This window comes from Gracilinanus agilis, chromosome 1 (genome assembly GCF_016433145.1).
Source record: "Gracilinanus agilis isolate LMUSP501 chromosome 1, AgileGrace, whole genome shotgun sequence".
Lineage (NCBI taxonomy): Eukaryota > Metazoa > Chordata > Mammalia > Didelphimorphia > Didelphidae > Gracilinanus > Gracilinanus agilis.
Genome location: NC_058130.1, coordinates 114,390,184 through 114,417,455, shown reverse-complemented (window position 1 = coordinate 114,417,455; position 27,272 = coordinate 114,390,184). Strand labels below are relative to the sequence as shown.

The following is a 27,272-nucleotide window of genomic DNA, read 5'->3' as shown; positions in this document are numbered from 1 at the left end:
TTCAAATCTAGCTTCAGAACACTTACGAGCTATGTGACCCTGGGTAAGTCACTTAATCCTGAATCTGGCTTCCTTCAGTTTCCTCATCTGTCAAATGAGCTGGAGAAGGAAATGGCAAACCACTCTAGTATCATTGCCAAGAATTGGAGTGAAGTGTCAGTCATGACTGAAAAGCAACCTTAAAGGAAATACTTAGGTACCTCTTCCTAGGATCAGTCCCATTTTACAAGAGGATTTGCTTGTCCAACAAATCCCCATTTCCCTTTCTCCTAAAGACCTCATTCTATACTGTCAGGATTATAGTATACTTGTGTCAATCAGAAGATCCTCCTTGTCTCTTCCTGTCAACTATGCCTGTTGAATTTTATTCATAATAAGCTGCCCCATAAAGTACATCTGTTCTCATACTAATTTAATTTACACTCTTTACACACCTATTCCTGGGAAGCAACACTTCGGGAGGGAAGCTAATGCTTTCTGGTAGAGAATATCACTAATTTTTAACAAGTCTAACATTTACCTGGAATCAGGCCACCATAAACACAATGGAAAGTGTTTTTATTTTATGACTTGACTTGGAATTATGATCATTTTTCAAGCTAATATCTTTAAAACCCCCTCTGAAATTCTCAGTAGACTACACCACTAACTCCCAGTTTATTCTACTTCCTAATATCTCCATCTGTCCTTTAAAAGCAGACTATACTTATAACTCCCAGTTCATTCTACTCATATCCCCACCTGTCCTCTAAGGGTAAACTAGTAGATGACTAACTCCCAGTTTATTCTACCCTCCAATATATTTGGGTTGTTGAAATAATGGAATGGAGTAGAACTTTTGGCAAATCCTCTATTTGAAGTCAGAGGAGGGAGAAAGAAAGCTATGTTTGTCCCCCAGGAGAGAGAAATCAAGAGGACTACCAACCAATAAGAGTTCAAGCCCTTTGCAAATGGTCTAGCAAAAAAAGACAAGTATTGGGCAGTGTCATTTCTCTGCCTATATACGACCTCCTCCATGACATTCCTCTTTCCCTGTCTGTGAGGAAGGGTGAATTCCTCCAGGAAAATGGATCCTTTAATAGCTGACCACTGCTTGACCTTGTCTCTAAATTTTAAAATTCTCCCCTAGAGTGAATCAGGCAACAGATATAATAGAATTTTCCCCTTTTCTGTATCCCTACCCTCATCTATTTCTGTTCCAGTATTAACTGAAAAGCTTAAATGGTTTCTAATGTCAAGATCTTTATTTTGCTGCCTATTACTCCATTAAGTATAATCAATTTAGCTTTTCTGGGGTTAATTATTTCATTTTAGGACTATCTAGAACTCTCATTTGTTCATCTCTCTCCCTCTCAACCTAAAACTCACCTATCCGTGCTATTTATCTGTTCATTTATACCTCCACCAGAATGCTGGACAGAGGGAAAAAACCCAACCCAAACTCTGTATTGGCCAATTTTGCTTATTATTAAAAGCTCTGGTGACATTGAGATTATTGGCTGTGTTGTTTTTTAGGTTATTTGTAGATTTGACTTGTTCTTCCTATCCTCATCTCCCAAGAGAAAAAGGTATAGTATTGTTCTTATTACACTAGCATGTATCAAATGTTACTAGCTTAGGTGCAGTGGTTAGGACACTGCTCTTAAGAGTTGTGAAGACTTGGATTCAAGTTTCACATATCATATTCAAACTCTGAGAGTTGTGAGTCTCACCTTCATTGACAGGTGAAGACAGTTGGAGACATCGGAATGTTCCCAGATGCTGTGAGGACAAGAGGAAAGGCAGTTGGCCAAAGGATATAAATACCCTGACAGCCATCTGACAAGGAACCTTTGGCTTTGACCCTTAGCCTGGAACCCTTGGGCCTTGGACACTAATCTCTGATCTTGGAGCATTGACCTGTGGATCTCTGACCATGGGTCCTCTGATTTTCTCTGAATTCCCCCTAGATATTTAGACATCTGAACCATCATTAGATATTTAGGTATTCGTGCCCGGGTGGGAACCGGGAAGAGGAAAGGAGAAGAAGCAGAGGGAGGTAAGGGAGGTATTTCCTGAAGGCTGTAGGACTGACATAACAATTGGCAATAAGAAGCTGAGAGGGATCATCGCTATCTGTATCAACCAAGCAGATTGCTTTCTCTGGTTTGGCTGTGGCCAAGCTGAGCCAGAGGAGGTGAAGAACAAGAGCTCCAGCATTACTAAACAGCCTACAGTCCTAAGGGATTAGTGATCATAGCCATTAGTGACAGGGTCTCCTATCCCCAATCTGTTCCTGATTATTCCTTTCCTTTATTAACATCTATAGATAAAGTTTATTAAGTACCTTCCTGAGTAGTTATTACATCACAATTCTTGGGGAGGAAGCAACACAGTCAGATGAAAACGTTATCCAAGGCTAATAATAATTAGCCACTATTAATAATCAATCCAACCCCAGGTGGGACCTGAAAGGGTTACTCATCCACCTGACCTTTAGGGATCCTGCCTGGGAGCTGTTATCGAGAAGCAGTTATTATAACATCCAGCTGGGTGACAGGCCTCGGGTGTCCCTGCACCAGCTGTCAAGGGAATCCAAAGCACAGCTTCCCTGATTAATATACCCTATAATAATCTAATAGTAGACAAAGATACCTTCTTTATAACACACCTCTAACAGCTACTGGCTGTTTGACCCTGGACAAGTTACTTATCCTTTCATTGCTCCCAGGCAATTCTCTAAGATAAAACTTGCAGAAATGGCAAAGATTCATTGCAGCAAGGTCATATTCCTACTGAGAGCTCCTTAAACCAATGAAAATGCAGGCTCAGTTGTTTGTGTGTGTTTTTTTTAAAGCTGGTTTTCCTACATTATATCCAGAAAACAATTTGAGCTTTCTTCTATTTATTTAAACATTGCTTTATTTGCCTATTAGTGCCTGGCACATAGTATTCACTTAGTAAATGTTTATGTTTGTTGATTAATTAGTAGGTATTTTCTATTAAGAATGTAATTATACTTTGGACCTCAAAAGGCAGATACTAAATCTGTATGGCATTTTAGAATATTAGTATCTTCACTGAATTATTTGGTTTCAGATGAGTTTTAAAAGGCATGTTTTCATAATGTCCCCCTCTAGGCTATGCCATGATATTTAATATGGCAGGCCAGGTGGAACTCTCCATATTAGATGGACTCATTAAACTACTTTTACTTTTTGTTCCATTTTTCACATTGTGAACATATTTCAAATATTTTTAGAGCACCCAAGAGGTCTCTTAAAAATCAGGCCTCTATTCCTAAAAGCAACAAGGAAACAAAGAAGTTTCAGGATTGGCCATTTTACCAGTCAGTAAAATAGGAGCTTGCTAAATAGAATTTAGAGTGTACTTGGCACATAGTTTATACATTTCATAGAAGAACATGTCTCATTAACTAGAAATGGTCATCACTAATTCATCAAAGATTACCCATCCATGGTGTTGGTGTGGAACTATGAAATCTAATATCTCAAATTCTCGATGGAGCCACTCATTACTTTTGCCAAGACTCAGCAGAGGTTTGTGCTTGGAGAACAATTGTATTTTAAGGAATAATAGCTTTACTTACTTAAAGATGGGGCTGGTTTTATTGGCATTAAAAATTGCATTATCCAGACTCAACTACATATCTATACATCATACCAAGCAGACACTGGAAGTTGGAAAGCTCATTTTATTACTTTAGCTGCAAGTGTCTATTTCAATCTGCCTATTCATCATAGTATTTCCTACTCTGAGGCTTTTTTGCAGTACAATGTACATAGCAGTTTATGTGCCTGATCTTTAAGCAAAAAGGCTTTTTTGGTGGGTTTTGGTTTGTTTTTTTTTTGGTTGTTGTTCTGAGAATCCTAATGAGAAAAATATTGTGAGTCTAGAGAACACACAAAGAATGTGCTGTGACTGATACAAGTTCTGGTCTGTTTTTTTTTAATTAGCTTAAATGTATTTTATTCAAACTAACACACATCCTCCATCCTTCCTTAGCCCTGTTTACTCAGCTGGATGTCCACAGGGTCCAATTTTCCCTCCAATTGCCCTCGCACACTAATATAATTGCTGCTCATATGGGTAATTGGTCAGCCTACAGCAGCGTTTGTATGCATTTGCTCATCTGCAGTATCTGGCAGCTTCTCAAATGAATTTGTAGGCTCATAGCTCTAGCATGGATTTTCAGTTTTTGTCTCTTCACATAAAAGCTAAACAACCCAATAAATCTTTAAAGGAGCTCTTTTTTTTTAAAAAGCATTTTAAAATACAGTTAACATATACATTATTTCAAATGCACATAAACCTCTATTCAATGCCTCCCTTACTCTAAATAATTAAACCAAATTAAACAGATTTGATACAATTCTAGTAAAGAAAAAAAGCAGTGCTTTTCCTTGAGAATTTTTTAAAAATGGTCATTTCACAGGTTGACTTAACATACATATAAGAAATCAACATCATTTTACAACATTTTGGTGTGGCTTTGTTTTTTAGAAAGTTTAAAGATGTAGTGCTGTCAAATTTTGAGCTAGAAGGGACCCTCTTAATAAGTAGCTGAGATAGAATGAAAACCTAGGGCTTCGGACTCAACATCCAGAGTTCTTTTCACTGTGCTTTGCTGCCTCCCATCCTATTTCTCCTTTGGCCCTCAGCCATCTTCATGAGGCCTTTTCTCTTTACTTCCAAGTGAGCCAAAATTCTACTTTTATGATGCTGATGATACATATTTGTGTGTGTGCGCAGGTGTATAGTGTCTATACTCGGGTGAATAGAAATATAGCTCTCTATGTATAGAGAGGGTCTCTGCATGTGGTATACATATGTATAGACATATAGATATAAGTCGATAATTATCTGTATCGCTATACCTGTAAATAGATATAAAACCTATAGGATTATCCCTAGCTCTATGCCTGCATATAGATGTAAATCTATAATTATCTGTTTTGCTCTAACTGTATATAGACATAAAATCTCTAGCATAATTTGTATTTCTATTCCTATAGAGAGATATAACATCTCTTGCAGCCTTATCTCTGTCTTTATATAGAGATATACAATCTATAGAACTAACTCTATACTCGTACATAGTACATGTTGATGACACGCATACGCATATTCTTTACGGTACGGTCCCCAAACCCACGAGGGACACTTCCTAAGATCTACCGTGGATGGCTGAAGCCATGGAACTAACGGAACATTTGCTGCTCACCACGGGGTAACCGAGTCAGTGGATACGGGGGCACAAAGGGGCCTTCTGACAGGCTGGCAGTGAGAACACTAGAGGCAGAATGGAAGCATTTCACATGGATGCTGGTCATGGGGGCAAAGAGAAACGGGTCAGAGGATGGGGCCGGAGGACTTGGCCATGTTACAGCCGATACTCACTTGGCTGGGGTTTGAAACTTACCAACTGTTTTAAAAAACTTTCTGGAATTTTCCAGATTTTTTTTGTTTTTCCCATGGCAAACCACACCTAACTGAATAGGCATGTACCAAGTCAATGGATGTTGGGGCACGACTATATATCCAACGTACACATTGTATATATCTCATATGTACACACACAGACACCATATACATAATACGTGGATGTGAAATATCTATAATCATACACATGCATACTACACATTCTATTGCACACATGTATGATATACACATATATGTAGGTGTTTACATATGACACTTATATACCCACATATAAATACTACATATAGTATAGATACATGATGTATCTACACACATTATGTAGACATCCATGTATGCACACACACACACACACACACAAAGTACAACTCCTTTTTAGTGGCCCTTCACATCTCTAGCCAAAAAAAATAATTGCAGTCAATGCCTCATAGCAGAGAAAAGAAGGAATTTTTAAAAGTTATACCAACTTTAGGTGTTTTTAAAACATAATTGCTCTGAGTAACCAAAGTAAACTAGAACTCAGCAGGCAAGATACTACTTTTGAATAAAGGTGATGATAAGTCAACAAGCATTAAACACCTATTATGTACTCAGGGCTAGGCAAGATGCTGAGGATACGAAGGAAAACCAATTTATAAACAAGTACTTAAGGAACTTACATAGTAATGATAATTTAGTTAGCATTCCATAATGACTATAAAAATTAATCTGTGCTTATAAGAAGTTCTGGAGGCAAGACAGAAATGAGAGGAACATTCATTCAAGGAACATTCATTTTACTGGGGATGTAGAATATAATATGTACACAAAATAGTGTCATATAAATTCATTTGACTGAGAGAAAAGGGATAAGGAGGATCAGAGAAGGCTTCAAAGAGGAAGTGTAGCAACTAAAGTTGGACCATAAAAGAAGTTAGGTTCCAAAAAGGCTTGAGAGAGAAGAGGGAGTGCATTCTGGGCAAGGGAATGATGGTAGGAAATGGAATGTCTTATTTAGGAAACCAGTGGTCCAGTTTGACAAGAAGGGATATTGAAGGGAATGAACATTTATAAAGCATCTGCTACATGCAGGGCACTGTCCTAAGCACTTTACAAATATTATGCATGCATATGATGCAACAATCCTAGGAGGTAAGTGCTGTAATTATCTCCATTTTACAGTTGAGAAAACTAAGGCAAAAAAGGTTAAGTGATTTGCCCAGAGTCATATAGTGTCTCAGGCTTAAATTGAACTCAGTTCATTTTGACTCCAGGCGTAGTACTCTTTCCACTGTACCACTAAGCTGCCTTTCTGATGGGAACGTGTCTCAGAGGGACAATGGCATAAAAATTGGATGGGGTCAGACTGTGGAAATTAATCTTAAAGGCTTGAAAAAACTAAATTTTATTTTGTAGTCAATATGGAGAAGCTTTAAGGTCAGACTTGTTCCTTAGGAAGATTATATTTTGCAACTACATGGGGAACAGAATGGAAAAGGAAGAATATTGATCTATATTATATGGGTACTCTTGTAATAAAGGTTTGGGAAACTATATTTTAAAATAGATAGGAACTAACTAATTAGTCTAAGACTTCAGGAAGTCTTAAGGAAATTTAAATTAAAATATGACCCTGTCTTTTGCCCAAAAAGATGATGTTTTAAGATTTACTTTCAAGACAAGTGCTCAATTGTTTTTTTTTAGGACTAGTTATATTTTAAACTAACCCACGTTGCACTTTAGTTTTGCCTTTGAGATGAAGACATCAAAGCAATAGGCCCCATAGGGAATACTCTTGAAGCATACATTGATCTGGGTATAATTTTCATTAATTTCAAGTCTATGTATACAGGTCTGGTTTCTCTCACATTCTTTCGACTTTTTAAAAAACTACTTTTATTTGTATCCTCTTTTTCCATCACCTATTCTATTTCCCAATTTGGGATTAGCTAAGTATTCTTCTCAGAAATTATTCCCTCATAAAGCTAATGGTATTAGTAGCTCATGGGTTCAACAATATAGTTAAACCTCCAAGTTAAAAATTATGCTCAAAACATATGGGTATAAAAAGCAAGTGGAAAACATCAGACACCTCAAAGTAGACTATAGGCTGATTTAAATAACTGGTGGCCTAAGAATAAAACAAATTCCTGCAGCTTTTGTTTTAAAAAATATTTATTTAAAAATAAGATTTCTAAAAATACAATACATAATACATTTCAATAGAAGTAAAAATTTCACAATTTAAATTAAAATAATCTGTAAAGAAAATAGAAATATTACATGAATAAAACAAAAGAAAATACAAAACCCATTTTCATAAGGCAGACACATAATTTTACTTTTTCATTTAAAGAACCAGTGCAGATTGCTTATTTAAACAAGTAAATCCCAGGTTGATTCAGCCATATTCCTTCCTTTCTTCCAACTCCCCCTACTTCTCAGTCTCTAACCAGATCTCTCTTTTTTTAACTATCAGCACTCTAAGTAACTGCGACAGTGTAGATTTTGTCATACAATGCCCTATGATAACAGTCATGTTATAGTAGTAACAACAAAGCAGCAAAACAGTACATAAATTTACGCTCAAATGTACTATAAAATGTTTTCTACAAGACTGGCAATTGATATTTTTAGGGATTCTAGGAACAGGACCTTTGCATGACACTAAGAGAATAGAAAAAGTTAAAACAGTCTCAGGAATACATGCCAAATATATACACATACAACATGGAGTGGACAGATTTTTCTCTGTATCTCAGAGCAGCACAGATTTGGTCTTGTCACTAAAAATTCCAAGTCACATTTCATTGGCATAGGGCACAAAGGATTAAAAAGAAATGACAAATTCTAGTGCATAAGGACAGGTCAAATAAACTGGCCAATCTTATTCAATCCCATAACTGAGATCCTTCTCACACCTCAAATTAAATTTGCACATGAGTCTCAACTCTTTATTATAGTGTTTCAGTTTGCTCCTACCATATCCCTCTACTGGTTTAACCTCTTCTTGTTAAAGACTGGGAATGCCCATTTTCCTCTATCTTATTATGGGGCAATATCTGTGGCTTTGCTCAGCATAAGCCTAAGCAATCATACTCACCCAGGGTATATTAAACAATTCAGAAATAAATCACCTGGCTTGGAATTAACATAGTGGTGATACACTCTACATCATGTTGCAACCTCAAGAGATATAATATTGCTTGCTCTTACTTTGTCCTCTAATTTTGCTGCGTGAATTTTGGCATGTCTGCCGAAATAGTTCTAATTCACAGGTTCCATTTGCACTTCTGATTCAAAACTAAATTTTTTCCATGTAAATAGTCAGAAAAAATCATGGTAATACCATATACTATACCTTTATTTAGCAAAGAATAATGAACAATAAAACATTATTTTAAATTTGATTGTCGAGTTTATTAACATACACACTGATAAAATTCTTTGAATTGATTAGCATTTCAGCTGAAATTTTTAAGAGACTAATTGGTAGTTTGAAGAAAATGGAAGAAAAGAGAGAGAAAAGGAAAAATCCTACAAAAATAGGCACTCGCCTAGTTCAAGTAATGATTTATTCTAGATGAAAGGTAAAGAATGTCATCTTCATTTATTTTATAGTATACCTCTTTTTATGCTATGTGTTCCAGAAATTTTACATAACATATAATTTTTATAAAACGAACCATATCTCTCAGTACACAAAGTTTTTCTTTTCCAAAATAATTTGGCCTCATAAACCTTTTATACAGAATCAGTCAATGTTGCTTACTACAGTCCTGGGGGCAGGGTAGGGGCAGATGAGAAAGTCAGGGAGAACAAAATTAAGTCATAATGGGGCACACTGTTGTGGGACATAGGTTGCCACTTTGACACCTGGTGTATATTGGGGTGAAATGGAATATTTGGGATCTCTAGACCTTGGCTCACACATAATTCCATTCCCTTTCAAGTCAATAAAGGCTTGCTCATACTACTGGGAGTTCCTAGCCAAGGTTCTCTCTTCCATCTTTACTCACATTTCTGCCCTTGTTTTAGGGACAAAGATGTCAATTAGCTACAGTTTTAGTAATCCTTTTCTTCTGCCCTCCACCGAACTCCTTTTTCACATAGCAAGGCAAGGGAGAACATAGGTTGGGAAGCACTGTGCTAAGGGAACTTGCACTAAGAACTATAAATCCATCTGTAAGTAAATAACCATTCCCAAATTTATATTTTGTGTAAAAATGAATTTTCACATGCCATATTTGTTTTAGCTCAAAGCATACATCCTGAGTACCTCTCATGGAAACATGAGCCTGTTTCTATTTTTGTTTTAAGAGTAGAAGTTCATTTTTGACCTTAATAGCAAGGCAAATGGTACAATTTCCATAATTCTTTCTTTTGGAGGCATAATTATTTTTAATTGAAAAGGTTTAGAATTTTTGTTTTCTAAACCAAAATGACCTTCAACTATGGATAGGAAAAACTTTTGATGACTTAACACTGTTCCAGCCTAATTTAATAGAGGTCTATTAGGGTATATGTTTTTCTGTATTAATAGAAACAAATATTTTCACATACACAAAAATGAAGAAAAACTCTTTATGAAAAGCTTCTACTATTTTAAAAGTAGTTTGTTAAGTTACTTTGTAAGGTAGTAAATTTACATTAGAATAATCAAATTAAATTCAAAAACATATATCACTATCAGACCTAATTGGAAAAAAAAGTCCAAAGAAGAGCTATTTAAAATTTATTATGCCAATGCAATAATGTATATAAATTAGAATCTGTTAATAGAAACTGATCTGACATTAAATTCAATTTTTATAAAATTAAATACATATTTTACTCACTTCACACAGGGGAAAAAATCTTTCAGTCTACAACAATAAAACATTTCAACTCTTTGGTGCAGGAGCTAGAAATATCAGATGCACAATACTAAGCAAGTAGCACCAGGATCTCTCTTAGTGGTTGAGGTTGGGAAACAATGACTTTGAGTACCATCAAGCTAAAATAATATACAAAGCATATTGGCAAATATATAATGCTTGGGATTCATAAGTATGCTTTCACTTTACAATTTCACAAACAAAACCCCTGCATTTATTCAGAATAAACCAAGACACAAAAACATGTTATTTTCCATATGTTCATTTATATAAAATTACCAATAAATCAAGTTTCTCCCAGAAAATTCAGTAATTCTCATAAACCACAGCCTTGACTTCTTACAGTGTTACTGCGACATACCAAAAGGAATAGAGATTTTGAGGTATTTAATATCAGGTAAGAGAAATGTAAGCAATAATCACTATGTTTCTAAATCAGTGTCCCTGCCTCTGTCAGAATAAAAAGACAAGGGCTTTTTGTTGAGCTCATTAGAATGATCAGAAAAAGTATCTAGATGAGGATATAAAATGGACCCCTGGTATTTGGGAAAACAGTCTCACTGTTCCCAAATCTAACTTTGTGGAAGCTATTAATTTCTTCTCTCAGTTAAAATAGCTTCAAACTTCACATTATTTTTATCCCTCACAATTCATGTTAAGAAACATATCACTACAACATATAACCTAAGGTGTAAAACAATTTCTAAAAGATACCTAATCCAGCTGTAAAGAAACAATGGCGATTCCTCATAGTAAATATCTTAACCAAAATGAAAGCATTCACATGCATTAGGAACTTAGTTAAATAATCATCAATTAGTCAACCTAACTCAGTTAATCCAGCCTTTTCTTGAATATATTACTGGAAGTACCATGCACTGATAAAACAAATATATTTGCTGGGTTAATTCCCAATTTTAGTATGTTGCAGAAGGATAAATTGGGAAGGATTCCATAGTGAGTAAAATTACTGAATTCTCTGGTGAGACAGAAAACAGAGAAAAGACAAGCCTGTTACTGAGAAGCTGATTATTAATGACAAAAATTTTTCATCTCTTTTATCATTGATTCCTCCACCCACCGCACCCCTCTTTTAAGGAAGAATATTCATTATTCATTAGTGCTTACTTCATATGTGGTGGGGAAGTACAGAAAGAAGTCATAAAATTCTGTCACTTGTTCACAGCCATGGTAAAAGATGATGGGACAGGCAGTTAAGACTAAATGCCAAGAGAGTTTATTCTATACACTTATATCAGCTCTATTCCTAATACAAATAAGCACAGATAACTGTTAGCTCACTAAATTATAACACTTGAAGACCAGATAAAAGTAAAAAAATTGCGCCTTAAATGTCATTATACATTTGTGTTCTTTAGGATGATAAAAAGCAGAAGTCTGAGGAAACAGGCCCTATCCAGGCAGAACTATGCTAAACAGCTAACCATTTCACTGGAAGCAGAGATGCCAATATTGAGTGAGGTATGTAGTGCAATCAATTAATGATCACAATGGTTTTAGAAAGTTAATTCTGCTCCTTTCTCAGATATTTCTATAGAACACTTTGGTGGTGTTCTGAAGATGGCTAATTAGAAGAGACAATCCAATTTAGCAAATTGGAGACAAACTTCAGAATTTAAGAGAACATAAGAAGCCTTTAAAAAATTATCCACATTATTATTTAGCTAAATGGTTAAAGGATACCCCAAAGTAAAAAATATATGTATACATCTGCTAATACTTAAGGTATCATTTTTCAAAGTGCCAATATTTTATATACAAATAACGGAAAGCTCACAGAAAGCCAGGTAAAATTCTATTTGTAAACAAATAATGATTATGTCTGACAGTGGTATTCTAAGTAAATACTAACTATATATCCAGTCTCAAACAGATGTTTAAAACCTATATAATCTATGATTTAGTAAAGTGAGTCTGATCATTCGTCACATGGGAAATACAGGGAAAGAAAAAAAGAAGAAAAACTCAGAAGAGATCAGTAATTTTGTTAATTAATATTAATGCACTATAAATAAGGGTTATAGTATTCTTTATAACAGCATACATTTTTAATCATTGATACAGAGTGAAATCTTAACATCTATACATGTAAGAGCAATGGAATAACCTAAAATCTGTTTATACTGCTATTATTTAAAATCATTTATTCTTTCTGCCTGGGAGAGTATTCAGACAAAAGCTCATGATCTGCATTCAAAAATAATGAAGTCAACAAGGACATAGCTTTTGAAAAACTAGTAATTTGTGTAAAAGTGACTTGAAAAAGTTTAACAAGTATGAGTCATCATTGACAAGGCATTTAAAAAATATTAAATTTAATTCTGCCAGAAAAGAACAAAAATTAAGAATATTGAAATCCTGTTCACATTCAACAAATGTGTTACTTCTCTAAAGTAAACTATAATTTCTGCAGAAAATTTAGGATTGAAGGTTTAACAGAAATTTTGAATTCCTTATATCAACCAAAATCATGTTTTTCAGCATTATTCTTAAGTAAAATAACAAATTTCATAACAGAATGCTAATTCATTATTATTTTTAAACTAAATTTGGGGTATAACATGTAAGTATAGTGCCTTGGTTCTATAATAAAATGCACATATACATATGTACTGCTAAGCTAAGCACTACATCTTACATAATTAAATTTGTGAATAAAAAAAAAAAGATCAGTTTTGTTGCTCGGGAGGTCATTTCCAATTCTTAGAACATTGGAATTTTTTTTAATTTTCCACAACACCAATGACTTTTATGGAACTAGAATCCTTTTGACATATTTTATTTAATAAAAAAATGAGGTGTTTCTAAGAACTATTTTTATGCAATATGCAATATCAGTCATAATATTAATGACATCATATCTTTTCCAATGCCAGTAATTCTTTTCCAGTTCTCAATACATTTACTGTTTTAATATTTATGTAAGGCTTACAATAAATTAAAGAAATACTAAAAAATATTAAACCAATTTAGAGGTTCAATGAAAAGACAAAGATGAAAAGCAAACTAAATTCTTATTAAACATATAATTTTTAAAAGATGTAAAAATACCAACCTTAAAATGTTTTTATGTCTATGCTTGCTGATTTAACTGCAAGGTCTATATCCATCTTTAACTTGCTCGAACAGATTTATTAAATAAAATTAATGAATAGATTATTAAATTAATGATTCTACAATAAAATAAAACTTCTAGTTCTTGAGAATTAAGAAATTCTCAATAATGGGTATAGCACGAAACAAAAATAATTATTGTGTCCATGAGATATTAATTATAATTTTGTAATGAAAAATTACAAAATAATAATATAAAACATTTAAGTGAAACAGTAGCATATGAACTGGAAAATGACATATATATATATATATATAGATGTACGTAATCATTTTTTAAAGACTTTGTTTTCCTTACATGCTTCTCTTAAAATTTAGGCTTCTGATACCAAAAAAAAAGTTTGGTTCTTTAGTTGTCACAAGGTAAAAGAACAAATCTCTCTAATTAATAAAAAAAATAAATGCTTCAGTTAACCAAAAGAGGGCGCAAAAAGAACATCAGAGTTTGTGCTCCACCTTGGAGACTGTTCAAGTTATTTTCTCTAATAGATGAATATCAAGATTCACAGGATAAATGTGTGCTAATTGGATAACTTGGGAATGTTGAAAGCTAGGATTTGCATGTATTTGTCATATGTGTATATAGACTGATATGTAATATATCTGCCACTAAAATAAAAGAATATAATCCCTTGCCTAGTCCATGGGTTTATATTCCATGAGTCTAGCAGAGATAGTGTTAAGGCCAGGGCAGGGTAGCTATATAGACAGAAAGACAGGAAAGAAGGAAGAAAGAGTAAGGAGTCTCCCATTTTGCACTTTCAATTATATTCTAGAACATATTGTAAGCAACGCTTATCTCCTCTACCTCTTGGGTCCCAAACCTAGCAAGCCTGAGCCCTTGTCCTCTGATGCCTTCTTCCCTTTAATTTAGAAGTAGGAATGGTAGCTCTCTCCTAGGCATACTCCTGGGTGGCTTCCTTCAGTGAACAAAGTATAAATACAACTTACTTCCCATCTACTCTATCTGTGAGCTCTCCTACAGGACCTAGTCACTTCCTTATGGTCCTGGTTTACAAAGTGTGTGTGTGTGTGTGTGTGTGTGTGTGTGTGTGTGTGTGTGTGTGTGTGTGTGTGTGTGTGTGTGTGTGTGTTCTGTTGACATTAAAGTATTGGCTAAAACTGGCTTCATATTCCAAGTATCCAATTATCAACTGGGTAAAAGTTTTTAGCATATAGGATGAAGAGAATCCTGATTATTTGCCTAGTTTCACATGAATTCAGTATTTGATTCGCCTTGTAAGTGATATCTTAGCATTTGGCCAGGAGCAACAATGTTATTTTTTATATTAAGCTACATACCCTGTCAGCACCAATAAATACCTTCATTTGCTGCTATTAAATATTTAAGTTTAAAAAAAAACACCTATATTTAGACCATGAAAAATATGTTGCATATTTTTCTAACTCTATTACTCCAGCATATTTTCTATATACAATATCTCAAAGCAATGACCATAATAAAGTTTCCAGGCTATACATAAGTTTTGTTTCATGATTTCCCAGGTATGATTACTTTAACACTAAGAGAAAGCAAAAAACTAACATATTAGAAGATAAAGAGGTGAGGGATGATGAAACCTTCCAATTTATTCCTTAAGTAAAATAATGTGAATCTTCTGAAACTCTGAATGCTATAATTAAATATGTACTTTTCAAAACATGTCACCTATTCACCCAAGAATTCTCTGACTTTCAAATATACCATCATTATAATCATATGAGCATTTACCATTTAGTTTGGTGAAATCAGAAAGGCTAGTATTAGTAGCAGAAATTAAATTTCACTAACAAACTTACGGTTACCTCATAACAGTAGCCATTTCCAATAAAAGGGACCCCAATAGCCACAAAATAATATTTAAGTCCTAATTATGTTAGCCAATTAAATTTGAATTTCAATTGTATTTCGTGACAGCCAGAAATTGGTTACTTCTCTGTAACAACAGTAACTGTATAAAAGAATACCTAAAAATACTTCACTGGTCAATATTCTTAAATATAAACATTCAAAAAGCAATTCTAGTTCTATTAGAAGATAAAAGAGTATTTTTGCACGCATATATTCCTCTATATACTATACATCATATATTAAAATTAAACTGACATTTTCAAATGTATGAATCCTAATATGAGAAAAGACAGAAATGAAATTATTGAAAATTACTAGAAAAAAATAAATAAAACAAATCTTAGTGGAAAACAGGAAAATATGTCCATTAGTCACATATTTCCTTTGAGTCTTTGCCCTTAACATCTTTTATTGACATGAGTGATAACCTTAGTAGTAAAAATGTGTAGGATATTTTTTTTTCCTTTTCTTGAAATGTTATACTTAAAGATGAGAATTTTAAGTCTTTCCTTTAAAAGACCGTTTTTGGAGGGAAGGAATTAGGAAAAATAGGGAGGGACTATTAGGAAGAAATCTGCTTCTTATAAAATACACTGCCCATTTTCAGGGCTATGCTGTATGGTTAATATCATGCAGGATAAAGAAAAAGGAGGCATAAAGATTTACAATTACATCAGAAAAGAAAATCAGCATATAAGGTCTGTTAAAAAAATTGAAGAAGTTCAGATCTGGTAATACCATTTGAAAATACAGAATTTAAGTAAACATCTGTAATTTTGCACAAAATAAAGTTACTAACAGTTTGTAATAAAAGAAACCATGTACAATTAGTTCATCTCAATCATTGCCTTTTGAGTTTAACAACAAACGAGTTTAAAGAAATCCCCATGGAAAGCTAATTTGAAAGTAAACACGCTTTAAAACTTAAATATAGATCTTGTATCAGTCCCACAACAGGATCAAGATCACTATTAAAATAAAGCCTGGGGCACATTATGATGCCTAAGATTGGTGGGTGGATTTTAATTGACTTGAAGACTGTCATAGTTCTATTATCATAAAACCTGTAACGCATTTCCAGCATGGAGGACCCATCTGTGCCCACCATCCATCTGTTTAGACGTGATTGGCAAAGTGGTAGGGAACTCTCAGTGGTTGCCTCTGCCTGAAAGGAATGAACCACAGGATCTTCCAACGAGTGCCAAAAACTTCTGAGAAGGTCTGCTGCCATGGCTTTCGGGGCCTCGATCTACAGAAGACAGCATTATTAGTGAAAGACAGCACTCCCATGGTGCACTTCAGTCAGCTAAAACAATGCAGGTTGGCTGGGGATCCATTACTGGACTCTGATGAATTGTGTCCCAGCATCACAAATACAGCTTTTCTTTCATTATGGCATGCAGCTGAGACTTAACTCTGGATACCAGATATTGTATCTGGGTCGTCAATCAACTGAGGGCAACTTTTGAAGCAGAGGAGAATCTCACGATTAACAGAATGCATGTCAACAACACAGTAGCAACTGTCTTTTGATGTACTTTGGGGACAAAATAATTTAGCTTACTTTGGTTAGATAAAGAACAAAAATCATCAGTGTTTATTCTGTATTAAAAAATATCACAACTGGAGGGCTGGATATATGCTTGTTTAGTCCAGACCTCAGTGAGGGCAGCGAGAAAAAGCTGTCATTTCTATCTCCACGTGCACACTTTCAAACAGCTAATTCTTTAAATTTTTAAAGATAGAAACTTTTATACTCACATTTCTTCACAACAATTTGACATCTTTTCAATAGATGTTGTATCCTAGGAGAAATTTTGAAAAGTAAAGTTACAAAGTTCTCATGTATAAAAAAGTTTTCAAGTCTTTGTTACTATCTATTCATATTATGTTTTTAATACCATAAAAATTTTCAGAGCCTCAAAACAGTTTAAATGCAGATACTAAAGATTTTTTTAAATGCTACCTATTCAATTTGAATTTAGTGTAAGAATAGAATCAATATAATTTTATTACAATAAAATATTCACATAAAAGGATTTAAGAAATTTTTAAAAGTCTCTTTTACTAAATTTCCTCTCTGAAAACTATTTTAAAATTACAGGAATAAAATGTGCTTTCTATAGAAAAAATGTATAATTTGAGAAGTAAATACTGTAACCATTTCAAATGAGAAACTAAAATTATACACAAAATTACTAAAAGACAGTAAAAACTTTAATCAAATGAAACAAAAATACTTCAAATATTTATTCAATCATTTGTAAATATCACAGTCAAATAACACTGATTGTCAATTTTAGTATAAAAGATGTTCTTCTCTTTCTATTTAAAACTTATAATCATAAAGCTATAATACAATACATTTTCTCCTCTGTTATCAAGGGAGCTCTAACAAATATTTAGGGAAAAAAGTTTTCTCTAGTAATAGATATTACATACTAGGTATGCTATTGGTCTATAATTAGCCAGATGAACTGTAATGACAGGTAATTTTAAAATATTTAAATAAAATGTAATTATACTCTATAGTAATTTTTATGGCTTAAAGAGGTATTTCATTAATTGTTACAACAATCTTCTTTCTTATTTTCTCTTTACTCCATTCTTTGTCACTATATTCTCTAAAATAATTACATTTAAATAATAAAATAATGCACTTAAAATCCAGATGTGTTCTTTCTCATTCTCCTTTAATTTATAGTAGGAATGCTTCTACGATTACTGTGTTTAGGAATGAGTATAATGTGGACTCTCCAACCAATTGTTACTGAATAATACTATATAGCAAGAATAGATAAAGTCCCACTATAAAACCTAAATTTTCCTATGTTACAATAAAGATCATTTCTCTCCACACTTTTCCCAGTCATACTCCAATAGTACTTTCCATTAGTTAAAAGGCCCTTAACTTTCACAAGCTCTTCATAATAGATGTCTACTAATGAATAAAGAAGTACTAAGATACTTAACTTTTCATAAATAGTTAATAGATAAAGCCAAATATGTAAGCACAGACCAAGAGAATCAGCGTATTGGTTTTTATATTATTTTCAGTTAGTTTGTTAAGTATTTCCCAATTAAAAGTAAAAAAAAAGAAAAAACAATTATTTCATAAAATTTTGAGTTTCAAATTCTCTCATTCCCACCTGCCCCTCTCCCCTCCTTAAGAAGCAAAAAGGAAAGCAATTTGATACTTATACACATGCTAAGTCATGCAAAATACATTTCTATCTTAGCCATTTTACAAAATACAAAGAAAATAAAACGATAAAAATTAAGTAAAAATGTTTTAATCTACATTCAGAGTTCATCAGTTCTTTCTCAGGAGGATCACTGTCTTAATCAGATTAGCTAAGTCTTTTACAGTTGATCATCCTTACAATACTGCTCTTACTGTGTACAATGTTCTCCTCACTTCACTTTGCATCAGTTCATATAAGTCTTCCCAGGTTCTTCTGAGAACACCCTGTTTGTCACTTCTTATAGCACAATAGTATAGCACTATCACAATCATATATCAAATCTTCTTCAGTTATTCTCCAATTTATGGAAGCATCCCCTCAATCTCCAATTCTTTGCCACCACAAAAGAGACACTATAAATATTTTTGTTCAAGTAGGTCCTTTTCCTTTAATCTCTTTGGGATAAAGACCTAGTAGTATTGCTGGATCAAAGTGTAGACGCACAATTTTACAGTTCTTTGTCCATAGTTCCAAATTGTTCTCCAGAATGGATGGACTAGTTCACAATTCCACCAACAGTACATTAGTGTCCTAATTTTTCCATATTTCTTCCAGCACTGAATCAGTGCACTGTTATAGAAATAGCTTCATATTATGAATCAAGAAGCCACGATCCTAATTCTAGCTTTGTCATTATCACTGTAAACTGGAATAAATCACTGACTTGTCTGAGCATAATAAATAAGCATTTATTAAGTGCCTAATATGTGTTAGGCACTGTGTTAATTTAAGCAAGAAAATACAAAGAAGATAACCCTGCTCTCTAAAAGTTCATAATCTAAATTTTCCTATCAGTAAGATGAGGGTGGTGTGGGATCATATGCCAAATTCTGGAGTCAAGGCATAAACTATTACAAGGTGTAATGACACTTTTAGGAAAGGAGAATGTATCTTAAAGCCTGTAGCTTGGAATAATGCATTTTAAAAATCTATGATATGGGCAGCTGGGTAGCTCAGTGGAGTGAGAGTCAGGCCTAGAGACAGGAGGTCCTAGGTTCAAACCCGGCCTCAGCCACTTCCCAGCTGTGTGACCCTGGGCAAGTCACTTGACCCCCATTGTCCACCCTTACCACTCTTCTACCTATGAGACAATACACCGAAGTACAAGGGTTTAAAAAAAAATCTATGATAGTCTATGTCACAGGAGAATGATAAATATGGCAACATGGAAAACCATTATTAAGAGAATTTTTAGGAAGACAAAAAACCCTGACCTGTAATTTGACTAGGTCAATTAGCTGTTTATGTTGTTTTTTAAAAAGGAGGGTTTTTTGTTTGTTTATTTTATATGAGCCAAAAAAAAAAGAGGCTAATTCAGTGTGTTTCTCAAAGTATAATACATATAGAATCTAGAGGACCTGAGATCAAGATCCATTCAAGGGTTCTTTGAGGTCAAAACTATTTTCTTAATAATACAAAAAGGTTATTTGATTATAAATACCTTATCCAACTACTTACTGGATAAAGTTGGATTTATCTACTTCAACTAAAATAACATAATACAAGAGATTGAATGCAGAAGCAAGAAAGAATCTAGTTGCCTTCTATTAAGGCAAACATTTAAAGAGATTTACAACAATACAATTCTCAATAAATTTGTTTTGTTTGGAAAATAGCTATTTTCATAAGAATGTTAATACATAATGGATTACTTTAAATTAATGAATAATTTTAAAGTTATCAGCTTTAGTTTCTAATATAGTGAATATCAAGAATATAATATAAGCTCTTTGCAGTCCTCATTAATTTTTAAGTGTCAATCCTAAGACTAAATATATTGAAAATAGCTGATCTAGCTGAACCATGTACCTGCCACGTGCCTATATTCAGGGGCTTAAGTAAAAAACCATACCCTATAATCACCAACAAATTAATTAGGAATAACTATCTAGTAATTTAGAGTATTGTGATATCTGCTATCAAGAAGGAGGTTTTAAGGTCATAACTCAAATTGATGCTAATTTCTTAAGTATAATAACCCTTCACCCATTTGGAACGTGACACAATCTGTACAGCAAAGTAACAAACATAATGCCCTTGAGCTCACCTGTCCTTACATGGTACTCATAGAGTATTTGCACATTGGCAAATACTTTACCCATACTTTACAGACAGTTCTAATAAACGTGGCTACTGAATTTCTAAATGTACAAGGGATTTGTAAAAACTGGAAGTGGGTAGTGATGTTGACATAGGCAGGTATGATAACAGAAGGAAACTGATAGAAGCTTAAACTATGGGAGAAAAATTTAAAAACTCAAGACAAAACTAGGCAAAAATACAGACAAAAAATTTTTTTAAATGCAACAGTACAAGGATACTGAACACTAGAGTACTGGATAGTCAAGAAACATTTAAGTGCCTATTATGTACAAAGTACTGTGCTAAGTGCTAGGGATACAAAAGAAGCAAAAGATAGTTCCTACCCTCAAGGAGCTCACATTCTAATGGGGGAGATAACAATCAAACAAATATGTATTAACAAGCACTCTCTCTCTCTGTGTGTGTGTGTGTGTGTGTGTGTGTGTGTGTGTGTGTGTGTGTTTATAAATAGGAAATAATTAAAAGAGAGAAGGCATTAGAATTAAGAGGTTGGGAAAAGCTTCCTATAAAAGATGAGATTTTAATTGGGACTTAAAAAAAAGCCAGTAAAGCCAGGAAGAAGAGATGAAGAGGGAAAATAACCGGAGAAAATGCCCAGGGCGGAGAGATGGGAATATCTTGTTTCTAGAACAGTCAGGAGACCTGTGACACTGAACTGAACATACACAGGGAGTAAAGTCTTTCCAGTCTTAAGATTGGAAAGGAGGATTGGGGAAGGAAGGGCCTATGATTAGACTAGGAAGGATTTTGAATGCCAAAAAGGTGATTTTGTATTTGATCCTAGAAGCAACAGGGAGACATTGGAGTTTATCAAAGAGAAAAATGACATAGTTGGACCTACATTTTAGGAAAATCACTTTGGTGGCTGGATAAAGAATGAGGCAAATTGTGACTCTATCTACCTAAATGTGCTGTAAAGCTATCTGAGTACTGTAACACAACTGGCCAACCAGTAAACAATATCAGTTAGTAAATAAATATTTATTCAGTATCTATTATGTCCTAGGCACTGTGCTAAGTGCTGAGGATACAAAAAGATGCAAAAGACTGTCCTTGCTCTCAAGCAGCTCATTATCTAATGCAGTAATGTAAAATGTTCAAAATGACTACCTTGAGTGATTATGAAAATATTCTATTATGTTTAGTATACTCTATTTTAAAAGGCAGATAAATGCGTTATTTTTAATAAAGATATTCATTCCGAACAGTAAAAACAAATGACCTAATGCTTAAAGGGACATCTCATCTGGACAAATGGTCTTTGTGAAACGATACTCCTTGAAGGTCCCATAGAACTAAGATTTTATTGTACTTGTATATAATTATGTCATTGGGTAAGCATCATGGTTGTAGCCTAGTATTATAAATAACTGAGGTTCCCATAAGTATAGTTAACTAAGAGAGACTAGCATTATTTTCCATTCAATTATGACCAAGGAAAAGAAAAAAAACTGATAAGAGATATGTAGGTGACAGATTAGAAAGGATTTAATGACTAACTAGATATGGGGAAGGGAAAGGGGAGGAGAGGAAATTTTAAATGACCATGTAGTAACTAGGAGATGTGAATCATCAGATAAATAATAAAGCCAGGAGAAGTTACTTTGGGGGAAGAACATGATAGTTCTGTTGGAAACAGGTTAAGTTTAATGATATTCAAAAGGCAGTTCCAAATGCATATTTATGGATTAAGAAGTGAGGTTAAGAGTAGAATCTTGAGAGTTAACCAACCAGTTGATAAATCAAACTCTGGGAGCAGGTGTAATATTTAAAGTAGAGAATCTAGATAGAGAAGAAATGTGGGAGAAGAACTAAGCCTTTAGAGAATGTTATTTGGAGATTGTTAACAAATAAAGTTTTATGGCACTTTCGTTTACAAAAGTTAATTCCTTAAAACAACCTGTAAGGTAGGTAGTGCAAATTTATCATCATCATTTTACAAATAAACTAATATTTAGAGAGGTTCAATTAAATTCAACAATTATTTAAGAATTATCTGTTACATATCAGGTACTAAACTAGGTATTTGGTATACAAAATAAATTAAACATATTCTTTTCTTAAGGAGCTTACAATCTATTGGGAGTGGAGGCAGCATAACATTTACACAAACAATTACAAAACACATACAAAGCAATTTGGGGTGACTACTAACAATTGGGGTGAAAGCACTTGGCAAGATGTGGCACTTGAGTTCATCACCAAAGATAATTAGGGGTTCTCACCAAAACATGTGGGTGAGAAGGGAAAATATTCCAGGTTTGGGGGAAGTCTACGCAATGGTACATGATGAGAGATGGAATGTCAAATAAAAGAACAGTGGTTTTATCTATATTAACAAGTCTTAATAATCTGAAGTCAAGAATTGAACTCAGATCGAAGCAAAGAATGTTAAGAGCTATAAAAGACTTTAAGAAATCACATAGTCCAGTCCCTTTATTTTATTGGTTAAAAAAACCACGTTTTTTTTTTAATAAAGCTTTTGACATTTTGCAGATTAACTGAGATGAAACAAGATGAAGAATTTTGCCCAAGGTCAAACAGTTACTCAAAGCCAGGTCTTCTAAATTCCTTCCACTATACTTTCTTTATTACTCTATTCTACATACCATGTGGGCTGTTTCATATGACAGAGGGGATCCCTGAAAGAGCAGTTACACACAGATTTTCAAATACTCCACTCAAAAGAATTGAGAAGGAAGTGCAAATTGGGAAGTTAAGTCATAGTACAGACTCTTCTACCTTGATAGTGAAATGAAATGGATGTGACAGTATCTTAAGGAGGTATCTTTTTCACATAATATGCATTCCAGGCAAACTGTCCTATTTGCTATTTCCTGTACACAGCATCCTAGGTTCTCCTCTCCATGCCTGTAATGCTTGCTCTCGTCACCCGAATCACTTGGAAGCTCTAGTGCTTCAGAGGCCTCCCTTCAAAAGCCAGCTCCAGGGTTATTTCCTACAAGAAGCCTTTATTAATTCCATCATTTGCTGCACTCTCTTCCTCCTTCCTCTCCTCCTAAATTACTTCTTATCCAGATTGTATTTACGTTCCTGTATAAATGATATTTTCACCTCCACAGAAGGGTAAAGCTTCTTGAAGGCAGGTGCCATTTTGTTTTGGGCTGCATTTTTGGCAGGGTCTAGAACACTGTCTGGTACTTAGTAAGAAAGCACTTAATAAATTATTTTAAAATCGAATGTAAGGACGGGGAATTGCAAGTTAAGTGAAGGAGAAAGAATTGGTATAAAGGGAAAGATTGAAGCATCAGGAAGGTGTAAAACAGTTCTCAGGGCTGTGCTTGGCTTATGGCACAAAATGGATCAGATGGTGCTAAACAAAGTTTGTGGCTTTCTTCTTTTGTGTGGCAGTACAAATAATCAATGAGGTCTCTTTTCTCCTCCTCTTCAAAATCTGCTCCCCAGATCTCCTGGAAATTTAGAGGTTTGCAGATTATTTTATATCAATTCTTGATCATTCCAAAACTAATAATTCAACCCATGGATCACTGAATAAGCAGTCTTTTTTAAAACTTATCTCAACCTTTGGCTCATCAGAATTTACACCAATCAGAGTCCAGGGAAGAGTAATGAAAACAACAACAACCAACCCTTCAGAGCCTAATCCATTCTGTGAGTTAGGAGGGAAACAATGGTAAAATAAGGGAATGACACTCAGGGCAGTGTACAACTGAAATTCTGTATAGTCTGACCCTGCTACCCTGCCACAGTGGCAATGAGTGCATAATAAGAACTCTGAAATGCTAGCCAATTAAGCTGTGGTGATACAACCAATTTGATGGTAGAAATTATTGTTCCCTTATAGGGTGATAAGAAATCCAATGCAAAGAAAATACAATTTAGATCAAAAGGGAAAAGAAAGTGTGTACAATATTAATATACTAAGTCACAGAAGAATTATACCTAGGGAAGTGACAAACTTTAGCTCCTCCAAAAATTGAAAAATGGCAGGGCCAGAAAAGATCCAAAATTATCCACTCAAATTCTTTGCAATGGCACAATAATTAATTGTGAAGTACTTTACTAGCTTCCTCTCTGCAACCAGCCTTATACATCTTTCTCATCAGAAGGCATATCTCATATTTATTTCCAAAAGATGAGAATACCAGTGACCCTTCCACATATAGGAAAATTACATATTTATAAATTTAATACAAAGAATTCACAGCTTGTATCACTCAAAAATATCTGTAAACACTTGTAAGAAAATAATCACTGCTGAAGAAATGAAAAGGGCATACCCTAAAGTTCCTGGGCTATGAAGAACAATACATTATTGATTTAATGACAAGCCGGTCAAAAGTGCCATAACATTTATATTGTCTTTTTTAATCACAAAGCCTTTTGACTTAGTTGTGCACTCATGCCTCAGTAATATACTAAAAATATACAAAATAGATGAAGCATTGTGAATATATTAAAGCAATTAACAGCCATATTGAAAACTCTTCTATTTAAAACACCACCAACACAATGTCAGTAACTAACATAAAATGTGGCAATTTTTCAGGAAGACAGTGTAAGTATGCCATGGTTCTGACAAGATTTTAATCCATTATCATCACTCTTGAACAGAGGAATATATGGCCTTGAAGTCAAAAAGAAAATCAGTACTAAAACATCATATTAGTCACATGATACACATATATACATAACATCAAATTACGTGGCTCAACTGCAAAATGTCATTTGAAATCAATGACTATAAAATTCTAAAAGTGTACCAAGGAAGAATAGAAAGTGAAGGTTTTGAATCTGAATCTAGAAACCAAATTAATTCAATGAATGAAAAGTGATTTCAGAAAACCCTCTAGTCTTCTTCAGGTGAGAGTTGGTTGGTCAAGCTTAAGCACCCTGAAGAGAAAGTTTAATGGGAAGAATACATTTAGATCAAGGAATATCCACAAACTAGTTTTAACAAGTATTTTGGCTTAGTAAAATAGATGACAAGGAATATAGACGTTACCTGGGAAAAAAGCCCAACCTACATATCAATAGAAAATATTTCTCCTCCAAAAGAGGGAAAAGCCTGTTGGAAAACAGTTTCTATCTTGATGGAATATGAAACAGTAAAGATTCAAGGAATGAAAAGGCACTTTGTGGGCAGATCCATATAAACTCAACCAACAGTGAATTTCTAAGTCATGCAGGTTTATAGAAACTGTGTGATTTATGATAGCAATTTAGGATCAGGTCATTGCTACCCGAAATTATAAGAAGATATATTTGAGGAGTTCAGACTTATTTGTTAATAATCATACAATAAAATAGTGGGAATTATGCAGTCTATCACTGGTTGCAAAAAGATAGCATCCACAGGACACCTAGAATGATAGATGTATCAGGTAGCTAGAAGTATAAACCAGGAGTTCATTATCCTTTATGTATTAATAAATGGCAAATCTCTACACTACACATATAAACCCCTAAATACACTTAGAAATTAGCTAGTAAACTTCCCTGGAACCAGAACATCACATCATCACATAAAGAACTATGGATGATCTTGACCACCAGGACACAAAATCGATCTGTAAAAATCTCAGAACAATTTTTTAAAACTTGATGTCAACATATCAAATCTCTAAACTAACAGAATAAATAACTTTAAAAATATAGAGACCTAATAGAAGAAAATAAAACTCAATAGAAAATACACATCGTCCCTTTCATACCATCTGCTACTGGAATTGTCCTGAAGATGTTTCCAGAGAGTACAAAGAAGATGGACTTACATCCCCAAATTATTATCCAACTACAAAAAAGTAGCTATTTAACCCATCTATGCAATAATCTCCAGAAAAATTCTAAAAGAAATAACAATATAATTACATCCTCAGAATGTTTCTATCTGAACCCCATCAAAGAATGAGATGGTAATAATAGTAAGATAATAATATAATAGCTAAAAATTAATGTATTATCTCATTTGTTCTTTATAGTAATTTGTGAAGCATATCCTTTAGGTTTTATCACACCTATTTATAGATAAGGTGTGATACCAAGAATTAAGTGACTTTGATCATGCAGCTAATTTTCAAATCAAAAATTATTAATTAATTGATCAAGGCTGGCAGGTTTATTTTTGTCTTTGTCTACTTTTTGTATGCCCAGCACCTAAGACAGTGCCTATTATATAGCATACAAAGAAAACATAACTGTTGAATTGATCAATGAAAAAAAACTAATGCTAATGGTAGGCTGTATTAAAACAAGTGTAATATCCAATATAGGAGAGGTAATTGTTCTGTTATATTTTGCCCTGACTATATCAGATATCTATCATCAAGAATTTAAAGGAGTCTAACGGAAAAGGGGGATTAAAACTTGGTCTTCCTGGCTACCAACTACAAAATTAAGAAAGAAGAGTAAAAATTGCAGAAACAGATTTGAATTTTTATTCAATCTAACAGGCCCTCATTAAGTACCCACACTGGTCACTGTTCCAGATACAGAAGATACAACAAAAGCTAGCACAAAAACCAATACAAAAATAAAATTGTTCTTGCCCTCAAGGAATTTAATCCTAGTTGGGGTAAGCACAACAAATATATAGATGGGTAAATCAAATATAAATACGAAGATATTCTGGAGAAGATGAAGAGAAGCTTCATTTAAAAG

At 33.8% G+C, this 27,272-nt stretch overlaps 1 protein-coding gene across 2 annotated transcripts in view; it reads right to left on the bottom strand.

Annotated features, from left to right (window-relative positions):
• Positions 1-16,182: 16,182 nt before the first annotated feature.
• The window catches only part of ZDHHC21 (zinc finger DHHC-type palmitoyltransferase 21), a 52,595-nt gene continuing 41,505 nt past the window's right edge, over positions 16,183-27,272 (bottom strand). For both annotated transcript variants that reach the window (XM_044657029.1, XM_044657030.1), the window contains 2 exons: positions 17,044-17,087; positions 16,183-16,531 (listed from right to left, as the gene is read on the bottom strand). In XM_044657029.1, the coding sequence (XP_044512964.1) occupies positions 16,399-16,531; positions 17,044-17,087 (177 nt within the window). In that variant the 3' untranslated portion in view covers positions 16,183-16,398. The remainder of the gene's footprint in view (positions 16,532-17,043; positions 17,088-27,272) is intronic.